This window comes from Podarcis liolepis (genome assembly GCF_965112155.1).
Source record: "Podarcis liolepis genome assembly, chromosome: 8".
Classification (NCBI taxonomy): domain Eukaryota; kingdom Metazoa; phylum Chordata; class Lepidosauria; order Squamata; family Lacertidae; genus Podarcis; species Podarcis liolepis.
The window spans coordinates 6,576,333-6,596,142 of NC_139560.1; the positions used below are offsets into that span (position 1 = coordinate 6,576,333).

The 19,810-nt window shown below is 41.1% G+C and overlaps 1 protein-coding gene across 21 annotated transcripts in view; it reads left to right on the top strand.

Annotated features, from left to right (window-relative positions):
* PTK2 (protein tyrosine kinase 2) overlaps nucleotides 1–19,810 on the top strand; it is a gene marked incomplete at its 3' end in the record, with an annotated part of 202,501 nt that overhangs the window by 34,466 nt on the left and 148,225 nt on the right. For 16 of the 21 annotated variants that reach the window (XM_083516583.1, XM_083516598.1, XM_083516582.1 and 13 more), the window contains one exon: nucleotides 19,208–19,234. The exons of the other annotated variants lie outside the window; for them this stretch is intronic. Coding sequence is in view for 5 of the 16 variants with exons in the window: in XM_083516574.1 (XP_083372700.1) it covers nucleotides 19,208–19,234 (27 nt within the window). The remainder of the gene's footprint in view (nucleotides 1–19,207; nucleotides 19,235–19,810) is intronic. 21 annotated transcript variants of the gene reach the window in all.

A 19,810-nucleotide genomic window follows, 5' to 3' on the forward strand; every position in this document is an offset into this window, starting at 1 on the left:
GCTCAATTAAAAAAAAATCCAACTTCTGTATTTATATTTGATTGCATCATTTTTTTGCTTTCAGTACAGCTTAGTTTTAAGGGGAAATCATTTTAACTTGTGAATACAATTTAAAACTTGCATCTGAAATGGGAGTGTTCACGAGCTTTGTCATTATGAAGTGTTTTGCAGTTCTAAGTATTCAATTGGAAGTTAATCCATTGAACTAAGAGCGACTTTATTCTGAATAAACATAGACAGGATTGGAGTGCATGTGATCTAGTGTAAAGACATTTCTGTGTTAAGGCAAGGCTAGCTAATGTGATGGCCTTCTGATGTTGTGGGCTATAATTGGCATCTTCCCCAGTCCAAAATCTCTGGAGAGTGCCATGTTGGCTATCCCTGTGTTAAGGAGAAGTGCTTGGCATTGGACCAGCCATCGTCTCTAATTTGTGGTCATTGTGGACTGCATATGGCAAAGTGAGTTCAAGCTATGCTTTAAGGTAAGGTTACCAGATTTTTTTCAATGAATCCAGGGACACTTTTCAACTTGGATGGATTTTGTATGGGGACTGATTTTGTATGGGAAACAGGGACATCTGGTAACCTTACTTTAAGGGCTTCTTCCCAAAGGCAAAAAACCCCTACTATTGTAGGGTGGTAGGTACTAGTGTAATTTTTGGTCTTGTGCCAGAAATACAACACTGGCATATACCAGGTAATCATAACTTACACCAGTCACATCAAAGTATGCATTTGGACACCCTGCTTCAGCCTTTTGGCATAAATCCAAATACAGAAATGGGTGAACATGGTCTATATGGTCAGGAATTTACTACAATCTCCCCATGTGGCTGGGTGATGTGGAGATAATTTAAATTTAGCAAAAGGTACACCTGAGTCTTACACCTAATTAGTTGAGAAAATGTGCTACAAAACTTATTGTAGGCAGATAAATATTTGTAACAATTACCATTTCTATCAGCAACAGTAAATATCCAAAGTAAGCAAAGTAAGCAAATGTTGTTAAAAGAAAATTTCTGAATCAAAACTGCATGTGTAAATTCATCCCAGATCACATTTACTAAAATATCCTTTCTTTTTTAAAAAAAGAATGCTCTGCTTTGTATGTTCAGTACTGGGAACCATTCTCTGGAAAATGACACAACTTGGGTTTACTAGCCTTTGAGCATTTAACCACAAATCTCAGTATAGCTCATAGAAAACATTACCTGCTAGTCAAAATAATATCCATTATTATTTACTGGGAAATACTGAATCTTGCTTCATTCTGTATCTCATTCAGTCAGCTTGGGCTTTAGGCAACCTAAATAATCTGTTGTCTCCTGCAAATATGACTACCCCACTGCTCACTCGTGATACCACATCATTTTGATCACTGTTTGCTTCCCTCCTTTGTATTAAATACCTGGGAACTAGTGATTGGGGATCATCCCTGTTCTGAGCACCAAGTTCTCATACATCACAGTTGTACTCCTCACCTCCTTGAGTTCTGAAACTGTTTTGAGACTTGACTTTGCATTCTGTTTACTTACTTGCATTCACCTTACTTGCACACAATAAAAAAACACTTGTACATGGACATTCGTTTACTCTTTTTGTGCTTGCCCCTCCTTTACTGTCCCCTGCTTGGTCTGATGATTAGTTCAAATTCAATGTGGGAAAGGTATGTTTCCCTTCTGGTGGAAAGTGTGGGTGCTACTTAGCAAGATGGGGTAGAGTTGCTTCTTTTTATATAAATCCATTGGTGGATTGTCTGTTGCATTCTTGCCCCACTATGTTGGCTTATTTGAGGCAAAAAGCAAAATCTTCAGTGTCAAATATCATTTGCTCATATCTGGAGATTGACCTTGTTGCAAATGGCTTGTTTTGCTTGACATTGTGTGTATATCAGATATTGGTGCCTTTAAAAACATTTCTGAGCACCGTCATTGTGAATGATTTATAACTCAACTATAAACTTGCTTAGGTGGACTCTTACAGACAGATATGCAAAGAACTGTACCTGTTTCTTAGAGGGGGAATTTTGCTTTTGATTTGTATCAGCTGAAGAAACTCTCTGATCACAGTATGTTAACGTCAAGTTCTCTGCAGGGTACAACAGCAATTGCTTATCAGGTTTTCTTTTATCAGGAGCCTTCTTCTAAGATGTTTGAAAAAGTAGACCCTTCAAGAGTTTTCTAGTCGTCTTCTGGCTCCACCACCAGGTTCATGAGTAAAAACCCACTCTAAAGGTCTGCCTGGGAACAACATTCGTCACAAAAACTGCTTGCTGTTTTGTCTATAACTAACAGCTGCAGTTTTCAAAGTCATAAAGACATATTGATGTAGAAGGGTCATCCTTGTAAAACACAAATCTGGAAAAATCATTGTAACACTAAAATAGTTAAGCTTAGCATTCCCTTTGCATTAGCAAACTATAAATCAACTGCTGTTGTTCTTGGCCTTGCTCATTAGGCAGAATTGCACCCCATATGTATGTGTGTGAGTGAGTGAGAAAGAGAAAGAGGGGGGGGAGGGAGAGAGAATTTTGAACAGAAGCTGTGAGGTCTATTGAAATAAAATGTTTGGGCATCAAACATGCACTTATAAATTTATGCCAGACTGCCTACAATATGTATGTGAAATGCTTACTGGTTGATGGACGTCTCAAGCTGTGGAAGTATACAGTGCTTACTCATAAGTAGAGCAGACTATATCAGCATAAATAAAGGCATAGTTTATTTTTTTCTCTCAACAGTTTTTCCAGTTGAATGGGTCAGGGATGTGGTGGCCATAGCTTTGCCTACATTTCTTATCGAAACCTACTCGCTCCCATGTTGAAGCATCATTGTATAGCTTAGGCAGAATTAACAATTTTTGATGTATGTTCACATGTTGGTAGCAAGCCACTTAGTTATGTTGTGCAACATGATCGTATCACAGCATAGGATGCATTTAGCTTTATCTCTCTAGAGAAGTAGCAGGAAGTTGCTGCGCAGTTTATGTGCACAAGCAAGAACATGCCTTCTAATGTTTCATCATGGATTTTGTTTTCTAAATACCTGTTAAGACTCTGTGGGAGAGAATAGTTATAGTTTTACATTCAAGTGATTTAATTCCAGAAAATTCAGTTGCATCTATTTTCTGTTAAATATTTTAATGTAATAGCTCTCGTTTCCCCCTCTCTCAACTTCCTTTCAATATTCTAAGCTGAGACATGAATATTAAGGATGAAAGGCACTGAACTCAGATTTTCTTACGTGCTGATTTTGGAGGCTGTGGAGACCTTAGAACTCAATCTTGTTTCACTGCTTGAAAACTCTGTCTTCCTGTCAGGCTATCTAGTCAACTGGGATAATATGACATTTAAAATTGCATCACAACAGTTGTTTAAAACCTGGACATTTTAAGTGGTGGCCCACTGAGATCATCTTTCTAGGAATGAAAATCCCCAAAGCTGGTTAAAGTGAATTTAGCTTTCATACTTGATCAAATAAAGCTGATTTAGACTGCTGGGAGACATTAGTGGTCAATCTTTGTAGGAAGTTCCGTATCATTAGCATGAAAATTCTTCCTCATCTCATTTATATTTTAAGGGGCCTTCCTGTCTCAGTTTCACAGCATTATTTTACAGAAACCTGTTGACCTTAAAAAAATCCCTTTGTGGAACTGCCTATCCCATTTCACTCTCCAGTAGCTCTGACTCCTTGCTTGATTGGGAGTTTAACAATCTCGGTCCCCACATCGTATCATAGAACCTTTTCTTCTAGCATGTCTTTGACAATGAGTTCCTCAAACTGCAATGGTGCATACATACACAGTTTTGACCCATTATAAAGGTCACTGCCCTTGTATAGTTGGCTCTAGGGCAGGGATGAAGAACATGTGGTCCCCTGCCCCAAAATTGTCCTATGATTTTATGAAGGTGATAGATTATATGGGACTAGCAGAAATGACTGGCAGAATCCGAGACCAGGGAAAAGAGACGGCGGAAGAAGATTGGAAGAAATTTAAGAACTATCTTAAGAAATACTGTAAAATTTATGAATTTTAGAATAATGTGGTTTTTAAAATCAAATGGAGTACAGCTGTAAAGATTAAGTGAAAGGAAAGTAAGGATGATAATTAGATAAAATTAAGGGTGAGGACTTGCTGAATTAAATTTTTGAAATGGGAATGCAGGAAGGGGAGGTATGAGGAGGTTGGTGAAATAAGTTTTAAGAAAATAAGGTATTGAAACTATACTTGTTCTTTTTTATGTTATTTTTGTTTGTGTTTGGGTGTATTGATATGTTATAATTTGTAAAACCTTAATAAATATTTATATAAAAAACAAAACAAAATTGTCCTATGATTTTATTTTTGTTCTCTGAATCTAATGTCAACCATGCCATCACGGCATACTCAGAAATGTTGTTATACATGGTACGTTGCCTGACTCCCATTTTCCAGCAGAGAGAATTCTAGTTGCAGGTGATAAGTCAGAAACCATTCCACATGGTCATGTCCAGTAGAACATTCTAAACAATTTAGCAAAAATACCATTGGGTGCAATGGATCTCCATGTCCCAAAATTTTGTTGACTCCTGTGGGAGTCAACAAAACTGCAAGAGCAGTTTCCTCTCCTGTAGTTTCCAGCAGCTCATATTCAGCAGCATACTGCCCTCAACCTTGGAGGCAGAGCATAGCTATCATGTTAAGTACCCACTAATAGCCTTTATCTCCATGAAGTAATCTCTTTTCCCCCCTTATTCTTTTTCTGCACTTCTGGACATACAGTATATCTGCAAGTTCTTCAATATTTTGATTGCCAATTTTTAATGCTGTTCCTGTTCTTATTTTCTTTAATACTGCATCCTTTACTCAAACACTAAAAAATTAATGACAAACATCTTTATCCAACTTGTTGGGGTTTTTTTTGCATGTCTTCAGTTTATCCTGTATGCCCATAAAATGCTGGTTTCATAATCTTCATCTAGTTCTAAGAAATCTTTGATACTAGGGACACCAATCAGTTGTTTTATAAATGTCTTGTAGCTGTCATTGCCTGCTCAAGAGGTAATTTATTTTATTCATAATTAAGAAGAAATATGACTAGCATCTTACTTTGTTATTAAAGCTAAAAATTGCATCTCTGCAGAAATGTAAAAGACATCTGCTGGGAATTAAAAATAACTTTTTAAGTTCTATACATTAATACACATCCAGAGATTAAGAAGCTACTCTGATATTCCAAGATCGGGAAAGATCTTTGTATAAAGAGGATCAATAGTTTTTCATTTTAGCCAAGGGTTGACACCTTATTAAGTATTTAACAGTTACGTCACAAACAACAAAGACTACAGATCGTTGTATGGAAGACAAAAGTTTACAAAATTATTGTTTGCTGTTAGAAGTTATGAAGTTCCAGTTTATATTTTGAGTCATTGCAACATTAGGTGTTTATTTACTCATTTTCAGTTCCAGATTTAGGGCATTGGTTTGTTTTGCATTTGCATGAATTAGCATTTCTGGTTTTCAGTGACCTTTGAGAGGAATAAGTTCTAAATATACTAAGGTACTTCACTGAGAAAGATGTTGTCCTGCTTTTGTAAGGAAAAAATACAGCTGCATCTCCTTCAGCTTGCTTCTGGATAATAATATATAGTGAAAGCTCCTGCTAGCTTCCAGGAGGGACTTGCTTCTGTTCTTTATTGTCACTCTTTAAAAAGTAATTGATTGAAAATGCATGTTAGGGTGTGAGGCTATCAAGTGAACAGAATGGGCTTACTGGTACACGCACAAAATATTGGAGTAGAAGAGATTCGAAAGGCTGATTGCTGTGGCTGTTCTTCTTTTAGGATTTATTGCGGCCGCAGCCAGATTTAGCAAAATACGTTTACCCATCTGGCAGCCTAGAATTGTCTCGTCAGCTGAAGCTAATGGACTTAGTGATGGATGCCTTTTGTTTGCGCTGCCTGACTTTTGAGTGAAAGGAGACAAAAGAAGCTCCACTGGCTTCACTGTACTGTGTGATAAGCTCGTGACCAAAGGCTGCTGCACTATGTTCTCTGTGAAACGGGATGGGGGGAGAACAAATATTAATTGACAACTTAAGTGTTTTGGATCTAAGAATGCTGAAGCTGTACTGAATATACCGAATTCTAGCAGGCTTTGTAAGCAAGAACCTACATGGAAAGACTATACTGTGGTAAGTATTATGTAAGACCATTCTGTTTCACCAGTTTAATGTGTGCATTGGATGCAGTTGCTGCTATGCCCGGATTCTGAATATTTTTAGTCTTTTGTTGTATGTAACCTGAAAACCCAATTGTATCAATTAGGTTAATAGTTAGGACCTTTGTGATTATTCTGCATTTTGTCTCCCAATATGGGTGTTCATGTGGCTAAATTACATGCACTGAAAATCCATCAGATCCATTTTCAATGATCAAACATGTCCCCTCCCCCATTTTTCATAACAGAATAAAAATATATCTGGAACAAAATTAAACTTTGTTAGTTTGATTGGGATGCTGCAAGATCCTTTCATGGTATGCGGGATGGTTAAACATGGGTGTGTTGATATGGTAACTGACAGCTCTGGGTATGTATCTGTGTGCATTAAAGTATACCTGATCAAGAGCACATTGACAAAATATGATCATAAGAAATAACAAGTAGCCGATTGATTTTCCTAATACATAAAGCTGTGTGGTACTGAAACATTTGTTTCCTCAGTCAGCTCAGTTTTATCAAAGAATGTCACAAGAGCTAGTTTCAATTTGTTCACATTTTTATTTTGTAAACCAATTATCTTCACTGATTTAAAGATATTGAGCATATAGCAATTTCTAAGTGGCATTGAGTTTTCGTAAAAGTAGTGAGACAATTGTGACTATAAATCAATTGTGGAGCAGCTTTTTTCCATTACTCACAACATTTGGATGTCACACTAAAACAGGAGTAGCTAACTTGTGGCCCTCCCATATGTTTGGCTGCCATCTTCTCTCACCAGCACCAGCAGGCATAGCTAATGGTTAGGGATTTTGGAATTTGTTGTCTGGAAAAAAAAGGTGGCTAGGACTTAATCCTTGAGTTTAAAGTCCCACTTCCCTGATAACTGGAAGAACATGCTCTACGTTGCTTAGATATAGATGTGTCTTTGTATTAAAAGTTTAAGTGTTCAGAATTTCCCATCTAGCAGCATTTGCTGCATTAATAAAATGTGTTTATTGCCTTTGGATTAAAAATGCCCCAGAGGTGTATTTGATGAAGGCCTGCATAATTGGTGGCTCACCAGTCAGAATACAACACACCAGCCGTGTCTGGTGGTTGCTGCTTGCTTGACAAGCCCTCAGCTCTTGCAAGGGGCGGGGGGATTATGTGTGGCCACGTGTTTTAGGTAAGGAAAATGTCATTGGTTCCTCCACTTCCCACAACATATATGTAGCATTTATTAGCTACCTTTCTTTGACCTCCAAGATATATTTGTACCAAATATTTGTACCAATATTTGATTGGTGATTAAAACTTGCCTCTTGCTGTTGGGAGAAAGTCGGTGTCATTATGCTGTTAATACGCATAAATTGATTGGTCTGCACAGTGCATTACGGGAAAGATACGCTTCAGCCATCATTTTAAATGTTGATTATGCTTTAATGGTTCTACACTAAATATATTCATTTGACTCTTAATGGACACCCAAAACCATTCATGCTGAATGTGTTATTCTTATCAGTGCTCTGACAAAAAAAGCACACATTTAACATTTCTAGATGTTTCACTGTAACTTCAGGAATCCCTGTAAGCAGATGGCTTATACCAGTGTTTCCCAACCTTTTTTGGGCAAAGGCACACTTGTTTCATGAAAAAAATCTCGAGGCACACCACCATGCCAGATGGGGAAAGGTCACTTTTTACTTATGTAAAAAAAAAAAAAAAAGTAACAGCATAGAAGGTAATGGTTAAGCTAGCATCCCTCTTCCAAATATGCTAGGTTTTTATTTGCAGGGACTGTTCTACATGGGAAAGCATTCAGCACTGTCATTCTCCCATCTGCTATCTGAATTGGTACTATTCTGGGTCAACTTACTCTGCTGCATGTGTAGATGAAAATGGCACCAAGTGTGGGGGAGGGGGCAGAACAGGTTTCAGATACAGGATATTAAGCATACACGTACTTCAGATTGAACTGGTTGCTTGCTTTGCAAGTTTTCATTTCCCAAATGACTGCCTTGGCAAGCGCAATACCTACCAGGCTCAACGCCGGTCTCGCGCTGCCGCTTCCCGCGCTCTCAAGGACCCGGGAGGAGGAAGGCGTGAAGGGAATCCCGAAGGTGCGAAAACCTCGCGCATGCGCAGGCCTTCCGCCTGCGACAGCCCAGTAGGCCGGCCGAAGCGAGCGGCGATGGGATGTGGGAGGGAGCTCGCTCGCCGCCCCGCGTGTGCCTATGTGGGGCACGTTACAGCCCCGTGATGTCAGTGCCACGCAGGCAGCCAGGCAGGCAGACGGCGAGAGCCCCGCGCTGGGCGGCCTCTCCTCGCCGCCGCCGCCCCGCCTCTCGCCACCCGACTCGCCTGCCTCCCTCCCACGGCACACCAGGCAACGTCTCGCGGCACACTAGTGTGCCGCGGAACACTGGTTGGGAAACACTGGCTTATACAAACAGTGCACAGTTCATTCATGCTACCTGGAATTCCTTTGTTAGATTATAGTCTTTGTAGGCTGTAGACTTTGGAGTCCTTCTATGGAGTGGATTCTCCACCTTTCATGTGAAAAGTGGAACAGCTGATGTCTCTTGAAAAGCATCAGCAACCATTAGCCAGACTGTGAGGAGGACAAAGTATTTACCATATTAGTTCTTCAGATTGACATCTTTTATCATCCCTTGTCCTTATCTTCCTCTTTGGTCATTTTAAATTGCATGTTTTTTCTTTTCCAGTCTTACTTTTTGTGAAGCCCCATAATTCTTTACCACTAACTGGAGCAATAAAGAAAAAAGTGGTCTTGGGAATATTTAGCTAGAGGTGGATAAATCAATGGTCTAACTTAGAAGGAGGATTTGCAGTTTCTCTCCTGAATTGAATCCATTTTTTTACAAGTTTATATTTTAACTTGCAGAAGAAAACAATAGGATTATTGTATGAAGTTTGGATACATGATACTGATGAGTGTATCCATTAAATACACATATTACTTATTTCATTTGTACCTAGGCCTGTTGAACAAATCAGTCTTTGCCTGTCAGTAAAAGGAAAGCAGAAAGCAGGGCAGCATAACATTGCATGGATGGGGGTTCCACAATCTGGGACAAGCTACTAAGAAGGTGCTCTCTTGTGTCCTCACTAAACATGCCTGTGAATGTGACAGGACTGAGAGAAAGACTTCCCCAGAAGATCTTAAAGCCCGGATTCCCATAGGAAGATACACATCCTGAGTTGCTTTGGGTTCATTAATGGAGGTGGTGAATTGCGACGAAAAAGTGAATAGGAGGTGGGGCAGTCCTACTTGAGGTTAGGCTGGCTTCAACTAGAGCCAGGGCTTTCTCGGCTGCGGCTCCAATCTGGTGGAACGCTCTGTCACAAGAGACTAGGGCCCTGCGGGACCTGACATCTTTCCGCAGGGCCTGCAAGACAGAGTTGTTCCACCAGGCCTTTGGTCAGGGCACAGCCTGACTCCCTCCTCTGGCAACCTGCACAGAATTTTGCTTAACGGTTGCCATCAATTTGATTTAATTAATTTTTATAATGAAATGTTTTTAGAATGTTTGATTATTTGATTATTTGATTGTTGTTAGCCGCCCTGAGCCCGGCTTCGGCTGGGGAGGGCAGGATATAAATTATTATTATTATTATTATTATTATTATTATTATTATTATTATTATTATTATTGATATACCACTTGGTATTTGCTACAGTGGCTTGGAGGGTGTTGTTGTTGTTGTTGTTGTTGTTGTTGTTTTTGAGCAAGTAGTATGTAAATTCTGTAAAATAATAAAAAGAGAAACCAAAATAAAACCATCCATACAGTGGTGCCTCGCAAGACGAAATTAATCCATTCCGCGAGTCTCTTCGTCTTGCGGTTTTTTCGTCTTGCGAAGCACGGCTATTAGCGGCTTAGTGGCTATTAGCGGCTTAGCGGCTTTAAGAAAAAGGAAACAAACTCGCAAGAACTTGCAAGACGTTTCGTCTTGCGAAGCAAGCCCATAGGGAAATTCGTCTTGCGGAACGACTCAAAAAACGGAAAACTCTTTCGTCTAGCGAGTTTTTCGTCTTGCGAGGCATTCGTCTTGCGGGGCACCACTGTATTTGAATTGGCTTTGAAGCCGGAGGAGTTTTGTGTATGTGCTGTTAGTCAAACTGTCAGACTGAAAAATGTTACAGGATCATTAAGACTCTGAATTGCAAGGGTTGACTAATAAGTGGAAGAATAAAGTATTTAAGAGAGTGTACGAAATGCTGGCCTGGACTGAGAGACAGCTTTTACCTGGCGGGCAGAATATTTAGAAAGTGTTCTTTTGAAGCAGATTACCCACCAGACTCTGTGTACTCTTATGATTAATTTAGTGCTAGTGAATGGAGCTAGAGAGGCTACTTAGGAGTCAGTTCCTCTATGGTCCACTGAGTGTGAAGGAATGACCGCTGGGTGTGGAGCACACTTCCGCCCGCAAGCAGCCTCAGCTGTCTGACCGCGTGACCTTCGGGTGTGGAGCACACTTCCACCCCAGACAAACCACAGCTGTCTGAACATCATGCCCTCTATCTAACCTTTGGTTTTTTCAGTGGTCTGCCATGCCCTGTCTGTGACCTTTGTCTCCTTCGTCATACATTGTGCAAGGGGAAAGTGACGCGGTGGAAACAGGTGCCAAAATAACTTTGTACCACCCCTCGATCTCGGGATTGGAAGATGTGTAAAGTTCACAGTCCAAAATGTATCTGACTGGTTTTGCATATTGTGCTAATAAAAAGAGCCTCAGCAGAGCTGGCTGGCGGCTTGCTTGTGCACAGTTCACCTGCATTACCTGACAGTAAGGGCTGTTCGACAGTGGAATTTGCTGCCAAGGAGTGTGGTGGAGTCTCCTTCTTTGGAGGTCTTTAAGCAGAGGCTTGACAACCATATGTCAGGAGTGCTCTGATGGTGTTTCCTGCTTGGGCAGGGGGTTGGACTCGATGGCCCTTGTGGTCTATTCCAACTCTGATTCTATGATTCTACCAACTCCTGCCTCATGCCTTCACTTCAGAGTGGGCCTGTCTGCTTCAGTTTTTGTCATTAGCTTATAGCATCCTGCTAAGAAGTGAAAACAGAGCTGACTTTTCTATCCAAGAGTTTGCCAAGAGTGTTTCCAATTGTCAGATCACTGTAGCCACTTCATGTCTCAGGTTTTTCCACTCAGACCTAGGTACTTCTATAAGAGGGATGTGATGGTAGGACTGCCCAGGAGCAAATAACATGCAATGTACTTCTCAGTCTGTTCTTTCTCAAAGAAAGGTAGGGATGTATTCTAGTTTGTCACAAGAGTGTAATTTCCCAGCACCACTCCACAACTGGAAGCCTGAGCGAAGGGTTAGGCACAGCTGATGGCTCGCCCAAAACATAATAAACTCTAATTATAAATATTAAGTTAATTTCCATAAAGAATGAAAGAAATCTAAAGTTACACTGGGGGGAGGGGACAGATTCTCTAAGTAGTTCATAACACTTGTTATATCCTGACAATATTTTCAGTAACTTGCAGGTTAAAGAGAAGCATCTTTCTTCAGTTGGCATACGGAGAACATGTGCTGTCCCATCAACACATAAAACACATTAAGGAGAGTGGCAAAACTATTGGGAAAACCTACTCTTTGTCTCTGGAGATTCAGGAGAGGGTTTGGGTGACAACAATAATGCCATCAGATAGGATTTTGACTGGGCCAGGTTTTGCATGGGCCACAATGGCAAACACAATTTTACCTCCTGTAAATGGCATTGAGAAGTGAGTGTACAGTTGAGATCTTCTGTTCCCACTTGTCAGATTTCCCACGTGGATTTGGTAAAGTGCAGCTCACATGCTTACTGGCTTTTGAGATTATGTAGACAGGAATCTGGGCAGAAAGAGGGCATTATGAAGAGAACCAGTGTTGGATTACTGTTACAACTGAGACCATACGATTCAGTATTGAACATGATAGAAACAGCTCTGTATAGATAGCTAGAAACAACTGTAGTTCATTGAGGCCACCACTTGTTTTCTGGCAGCACATTCTGAATGTTAGCAGGTCTTGAAAAGAAAATAGTATGTGTCATTTTCTGATTGGATGGTATAAACCTTAAATAAACTTAAACCGACGTATTCCACTGTTTTACTTGGCCGATTAAAGGGACCTCCCAATACTGTTTTGTAGCTTGTCAACCACAGTTGGTGTTTCTCATATGCAAGACAGAGTTGAGGTCTATCTATTAGGCAAATCATTGCTAGTTTAAAGAGTTGTGCAATGCAGAGTTGACATAGAAATGTTTGTTCTTTTTAAAAAGTCTTGCTCCATAAGTCAAAAGACATTCAGAGCCACTTAGTCTTAAAAATTATTCTAAAAATACAAAACACAGTAATTTGGTCTAGATATAAGGCTGAACCATGGTTTAGAGCAGGGGTCGGCAAGGTGTACCTTGCCTGGGCCGGTTCACTCCAGTGGAGATCCCTCCGTGGGGCGGATTGCACGATTTTTGGCATCTGCGCAGACGTGATTTTCGGTGCCTCGGAAGCGAGTACCTGCGCCGCGCTGCGCGCGGGGACTCACTGAGCAAGCGGCTCAGTTTGGGGGTGGCTCGGGGGCTGGTTAAACGACCCCCATGGGCTGCTTATGGTCCATGGGCCTTAGGTTGCCTACCCCTGGTTTAGAGTGACATGCCTGAGCAGCAGTAAAGTTTGAGTTTATACACTATCCTTCTCCTTTTCTTCTCTAGTACATCCACAAAGTTTGGAAATGTTTCCTGGTTTGAACAAACTAGAGTTAAGCATTACACTCAAACAGGGAACTCTGGTCAGTTAAACCACAGTTTGATCTGGGCTTGTTTCAATGAAGTATTGTTTTACTAACTACAGGGTAAATTATGGATGGTTAAGAACAGGCATCTGCAGCTGCACTGGAAGAGGAGAGAGCAGAGAGAAATGCACAATCAGAAGTCTAGTTAACTTAATAGTAAACTATGCTTTTAGCATTGGGTCTGAACTTGGGACAATTAGCACCTTGATCTTTTCCAACAAAACATATTCTATCAGTCCAATCAAGTTATATATCAAGAACAGCTCCAGAATTCAGACTTGATTAAGTACAGCTTGGGTACCACCACAAAACTCCTTTTCACAAGTTAACACCCTCTTTTTATTGGACTTGCTTTGTTTTGATGCAGGAGTGTGCACATTTTAGCACTGTACATATTTTCCCTTTAAATATTTTTATGCTGACTCCAGAGCACAGCACAACTAACATATAGTTATCCATTGCTGTTTGGGAGACTGTCTTTATTTTATTTTTGTTACATAAATAGAAAACAGTCTTAAATGTCAAAAAGAGGACAACTAGAACAAGAAAAAATGATTAAAAATACAATACAGTGGAACTACAAATACTTTGCACCACATACCTTATGGGAGAAAGCACCTCAAAGCTAAAATTGTAAAATGTCATGCAAATACGAGATATACCAAGAATCATGGGTGATTTCTGTCCTGAACTGTTTCCAAAAATTGAGCTATGAGAGTGGAGGGTAAAATTTGGAAGACTTCTTGAATGAATGAAATTGTGTACAAATCCTTTAAAATGACCAGTCTGCCCTATTAAATGAGTGCAGGAGTGGTTATTGGGTATGGCTGTTACACAGGAACATAAGAAGCTGCCTTATCAAACTGGTCAGTCCAATAGTAGGATTTCAGGCTTGGAGGTCTCTCTGAAGCCTAGAGATACCGGGAACTGAATCTGGGACATCCTGCATGCAAAGCAGATGCTCTAGAACAGAGCTATGACCCTTCCTCTTGTTGTGTAAGAACACAAGAGCATGATTGCTTGGTCATCCCAATTTAGTCCAATCTGCTTCAGGCAGCCAGATGTTTCCGAAAGCTGTCAAGCATAGCATGAAGATAGCAGTGAAGACTAACATGTTTATTATGGAACAAACATTTGTGGACTAGAATCAAATGCATGATGGGTTATCACATGTGTGGTTACATGTACATATGTGTGTTGAGAGGAAAATGCTGTAGGGTCAAAGGAGTGTAGAAAATGCAGTCTGAGACTATTCACACAGTGACCATATATAGCAGCAATCCCTTGATTTGATCTCCTATTTGTAGTGAGATCAAAGCACATTGTATTTATTCAAATGAGGAATGCTGCAATTGAATTTATTGAAAAGTGATGGTAGTTTATATTTATATTTGTCAAATCTCATTGAGTAATCTACATTGCTGTAGAGAATTTCTGATCTAATTAATGCAAGTTGTGAAGAAGTACCGTATTTTTCTCTCTATTACACGCAGATTTTTTCTTCTAAAAAGGAAGGGGAAATGTCTGTGCGTGTTATGGAGCGAATGTGGGGGTCCCTGGAGCCGATTAGGGGAGCGCAGGAACAAAAATCAGCAAAAATCAATCGTGCGTTGTGTCCGAGAGGGAAACCTGAAAAGAGGAAGTTGCAGCTTTCCTGCCCACCCTCCTCTGTTTCGTTGCTGTGTTTGCTCAAACGGAACAAAGAGCAGGCAAATCCCCTCCCCTCCAGGCAAGCAGAGGGGAAAGCAGAGGTCTTTCCTTCTAGTAATTCCTCTCTGTGCTCCTCGCAGGCAGCCAGAAAGCATGCAGGAGGAGAGAGAAAGCTGGCTTCGGTTTGTGGAAACTTTTGCCTTTCTTTCCTCCCTCCCGTAAAATCCCTCTCCTGCTTTCTTAGCCAGCTGCTTCTCTGCACAACGCTCTCTTGTCCCTTCTGTGTTTTTCCTTCACTCCCCACTTAAAATGTAGTTACAAAGCATGGATCCACATGGATCCTCAGGATCTTTGCATTGGGCCACCCCAAATTCACCATCAGATCACATAGCAGCCTGCCCCCCCAAAATCACACACCCACTGTTGCCTGGGGCTGCAATGGTGCAAAAACGTGGTTAAAAAGCATGGATCCACATGGATCCTCAGGATCTTTGCATTGGGCCACCCCAAATTCACCATCAGATCACATAGCAGCCTGCCCCCCAAAAATCACACACCCACTGTTGCCTGGGGCTGCAATGGTGCAAAAACGTGGTTAAAAAGCATGGATCCACATGGATCCTCAGGATCTTTGCATTGGGCCACCCCAAATTCACCATCAGATCACATAGCAGCCTGCCCCCCAAAAATCACACACCCACTGTTGCCTGGGGCTGCAATGGTGCAAAAATGTGGTTAAAAAGCATGGATCCACATGGATCCTCAGGATCTTTGCATTGGGCCACCCCAAATTCACCATCAGATCACATGTCTGTGGCCACAGCATGAAGCACAAAAATGATACATCCACTGTTTCATTCAGAATTTTTTTTCTTGTTTTCCTCCTCTAAAAACGATGTGCGTGTTATGGTCAGGTGCGTGTTATAGAGCGAAAAATACGGTAACTGTGCAACACTAGTTTTGGTAGTGCCTGCTTTTCCCTTTGTTCTTTGTTACAGTTCGTGGTTAGTGTGGATAGAACTTAACCATGAGCAGGACTTTGGAAAGCACCCTGTGCTATAGCAAAAGAAAAACAAAAACAAAAAACAAAACATAGAGAGGAGCAAAGCAGCTGTGATGTACTGTGATGTCTCTGGGAGACCATGTATTGATGTAAGCCATAGTTTGGCTCAGTGTGACATGCAAACCAGGGCAGCATGGAATTGTTCATTTTGTAATGTCTGGGGCAATATTTACTTTGAAATTGTGCATATCTTTAAAAAATAATGTCAGTGTGCATTAGCTTTGGATACATTAGCTTCCTGCTTTGCCTATATCCATTGTATGTATCTTGGGTGAGGAGGTTGTTGCTGACCAGATATAGATAATTCTCTCACCCCCCTCCCCAAGTTCCTATAACACTTTTTTCACAGAAGCGTGTCAGGACATGAGCTGCCTTTCCTTTCCAATGTCTGTTCTGAAGATTGTCCAGGCTTACATGCTTTTTTCATAAGGGAATTTTCAAATAATGAAACAGAATTTTTGTAACACCCTTTACTTTTTTTTAAAGAGAACTGGGTTAAAATTTTAGTGCTACAAATATCCCCAGATTATAATTCATTGATGTGACAGATCCAAGATAGCGCGCTGCTTAGCAAAAATAAATCTGTGGGTGCATCCACCTATACTAGAATACTGTAAGGCTTCTGCTGTCTTAAGGAGGCTGCATATACCAATAACTGTTGTTTATGGAATCTATTGCCGGAGGCAACGTAAGGCTTTCCATTCCTGAAGTTTGTGTTGCTCTTTCCTGCCTGCTCTTTGTTTTCTTATATTTAAGGGCTTCTCTCATTACATCAGCCTGACTTGCTAGTGAGCAGATGGTTTAGTGAGCATTTTTCTTGGTGGAATTGTTACCCTTGAGCTTTTCTGTGTTCTCCCCTGAGTGTTGCCTGGTTTTGTAAGACAAAATCCTGTGGCACCCTTAAAGACAAACTAGTCTCTTCTAAATTCGTAATGAACTAGCTTAGCCCCAAACACTTGAAGTGGTGGCGTGGAAGTCAGAAATGTGGAGTTTAATAATTTATCTTTCTCTCTAGGCCTGTGTTTATGGTAGGTTTTTCCTTAGTACCTGTTTGACCATATCTCCTCAATAAGCGGGAATACTGCACATATAGCTATAGCTCCCTTCATTTCATGATTACGGGCTGGTTTACAATATAAGGACACAATAATACATAACATAATAACAAAACAATTCCCCCCCAGTTTAATCAGTCATTTAGCCAAGTTTAATGATCAACCGTGTGTGGCTTTCAGATTGTTGTAATACTGTTAGTATTTTAAACAGATGTCTTCATTTACTTTATTGTACCTTATTTGTTAGAATATATAATTTTACTGTTTTAATGATTTAAATAAAAAGAGGTTTTAGAAACGAACCACATCTCTTGTCCCACCTACTTTTGGCTTCTAGCCCCACCCATAAGAGACAACCCCAATTTTTCTGGCACCCATCTCCCCCCAAAATAAATGCACATATTTTGTCCTCTTTTTTTTTGCCTTGAGGATTTTTTGGGGGAAGTCTATTAGAATTATGTCTACATCTATACATGTGCTGTGATATGCACTAAATTCTTTTCCATCCTATCTCCCAGAACTACAGTCTAGCTAAAGTCCAAGGTTCTGCAGGGAGAGCTGGGAAACAGATGGCCCTCCAGATGCCATCAATAATGATGATGATGATGATGATGATGATGATGGTAGTTTATTATTTGTACCCCACCCATTTGACTGGGTTGCCCCAGCATATATAAAAACATAATAAAACATTAAACCTTAAAAAACTTCTCTATACAGGGCCGTCTTCAGATGTCTTCTAAAGCAGTGTTTCCCAACCGGTGTTCCGCGGCACACTAGTGTGCCGTGAGACACCGGCTGGTGTGCCGTGGGAGGGAGGCGGGCGAGTCGGGCGGCGAGAGGCGGCGGCGGCGAGGATCCGCGTTGAGCCGGGGGCGGCTCCGCGGTGCTGGTGCCGAGCGGCGGGGCAGCGCGCGCAAAAGGGAGGAGCGCGAGACAGCGGAGGAGGAGGAGGCCGGCATGTCCGGGCAGCAGCAGCAACAGCAGCAGCAGCAACTCCCGGCGACGGCTCCTCCTCCGCCCGCTATCGCCGCCACCACCACAACAGCCGCCGCCGCCTCAGCTGCCGCCGTCCCTCAGTCCCTCGCTCTGCTGCCTCCTCCCACCCCGGCAAGGGGAAGGGAAAAAACTTTCACTTTTGTGCGTCCCTCCCGGCGTGACGCTGCGCGCTGACGTCACGGGGCGGGGCTTTAATGGTGGTGTGCCGCGAGATTTTTTTCCGGTAAACAGGTGTGCCGTTGCCCAAAAACGTTTGGGAAACACTGTTCTAAAGGTTATATAGTTACTCATCTCCTTGACATCTGATGGGAGTGCGTTCCACAGGGTGGGCGCCATTACCAAAAAGGCCCTTGGCCTGGTTCCCTATAGCTTCAATTCTCGCCAGGAGGCCCTTGGTGCTGGATCTCAGTGTCCAGGCTGAACGATGGGGGTGGAGACCCCATCTGAGTTTGGTGTCAAACTCAGCCAGCGTGGCCAATGGTCAGGGATGATGGGAGTTGCAGTTTGATTGAAAGAACCTCCCTTCCCATGCTGTAAGGAGAACTGCTTTTGAAACTGACAAATGGGTCAGTTGTTCAAAGAAGCAAATGCATTGAAAAATGTTTTGGAGCCTTTTTGGCTCCTGGCTGCTTTTCTATTCACTACAACTTAACTAACATGTTATATTGGTAAATATTGTGTAACTGCATTTTGAGAGTTGTTTTTATTTCTAGCTGCTGTGTGGTTTTCAGCAATAACTGTATATTCTTAGAGGCAGATCTCAGATTGTGTTTGAAATATGCTATAGGCTGAGCTGGGAAGCTTTCAGTTTTTGGTGTAATTATTTTACTTAATTGTTTTTCATTAAAGTTTTATTAGTTTTTACAACATGAAACATTGATTATAAGCCTAACTAAATATATAACATTAGCATTTTCTTCTTGATATGTATTTCTCCATGCTTTCTAACCTTTGATATATCCATGCCAGCTTTTAATGATGATCAAGCTCTTCTCTTATTGTGAATTGGAGAGATGTTGGGTATTAGCAGCTGGAATTCCTGCTGTTAATGTAACTTCAAAATTGGCCTTAAAAGTTGCAGAAAAGCTGGATCAGTTTATCAGTTTAGATAATCCACCAAACCATAGGCATTAGCTGTCAACCTTTTCCTTTTTTTAAGGAAAATTCCCTTATTCCGAATAGGATTCCTTGCAAGAAAAGGGAAAAGTTGACAGCTATGACCATAGGTAGCAACTATATTTCAAATCACAATTGCTGATTAACTTCCTAGCTAGTTATATGCATGGTTTGTCAGTTCAGACATCATAGGTTAGACTAGTGATGGGGATAGACTTTTGAGATTGAAATATGACCATTTCCAACTTATGTAGCTCAAGAGAATGGCATTGTAAATTAGAAAGATTGCACCAAATGTTATTTACACTAATATATATTTCTTTTTAATTATTGCAGATATTTCCAGACTTTCTTTTTCAGCAGGTAAGGTATTGTTTTAATAATAAATGTTGGCTTTTATAATGATATAATTCTAAAATATGGCCAAGTAAGATACCTGTAATTTTTTGTATTGCTTGGTGATCTTTAATGTATTTTGTAAGCTATATAGTTATGGGGTCAAGAAGTCAGAATTGTTGTATACAGAGGTGTGTAAAAGTCCATAGGGATTTGCTGCTCTGTTTTCAATACAGTGGTGAAAATAAGGTAAAAGACCCCTGGATGGTTAAGTCCAGTCAAAGACAACTACGGGGTGCATCGCTCATCTTGCTTCAGGCCGAGGGAGCCAATGTTTCTCCACAGACACATTTCCAGGTCATGTGGTCAGCATAACTGCACCATGACAGAAGCCAGAGCGCATGGAAATGCAGTTTACCTTCCCACCACAGCAGTACCTATTTATCTACTTGCACTAGTGTGCTTTAGAACTGCTAGGTTGGCAGAATCTGGGACAGAGCAACGGGAGCTCATCCTGTTGTGCAGATTCGAACCGCCAACCTTCCGATCAGGAAGCCCAAGAGGCTCAGAGCCAGTGTGGTGTAGTGGTTAAGAGCGGTAGTC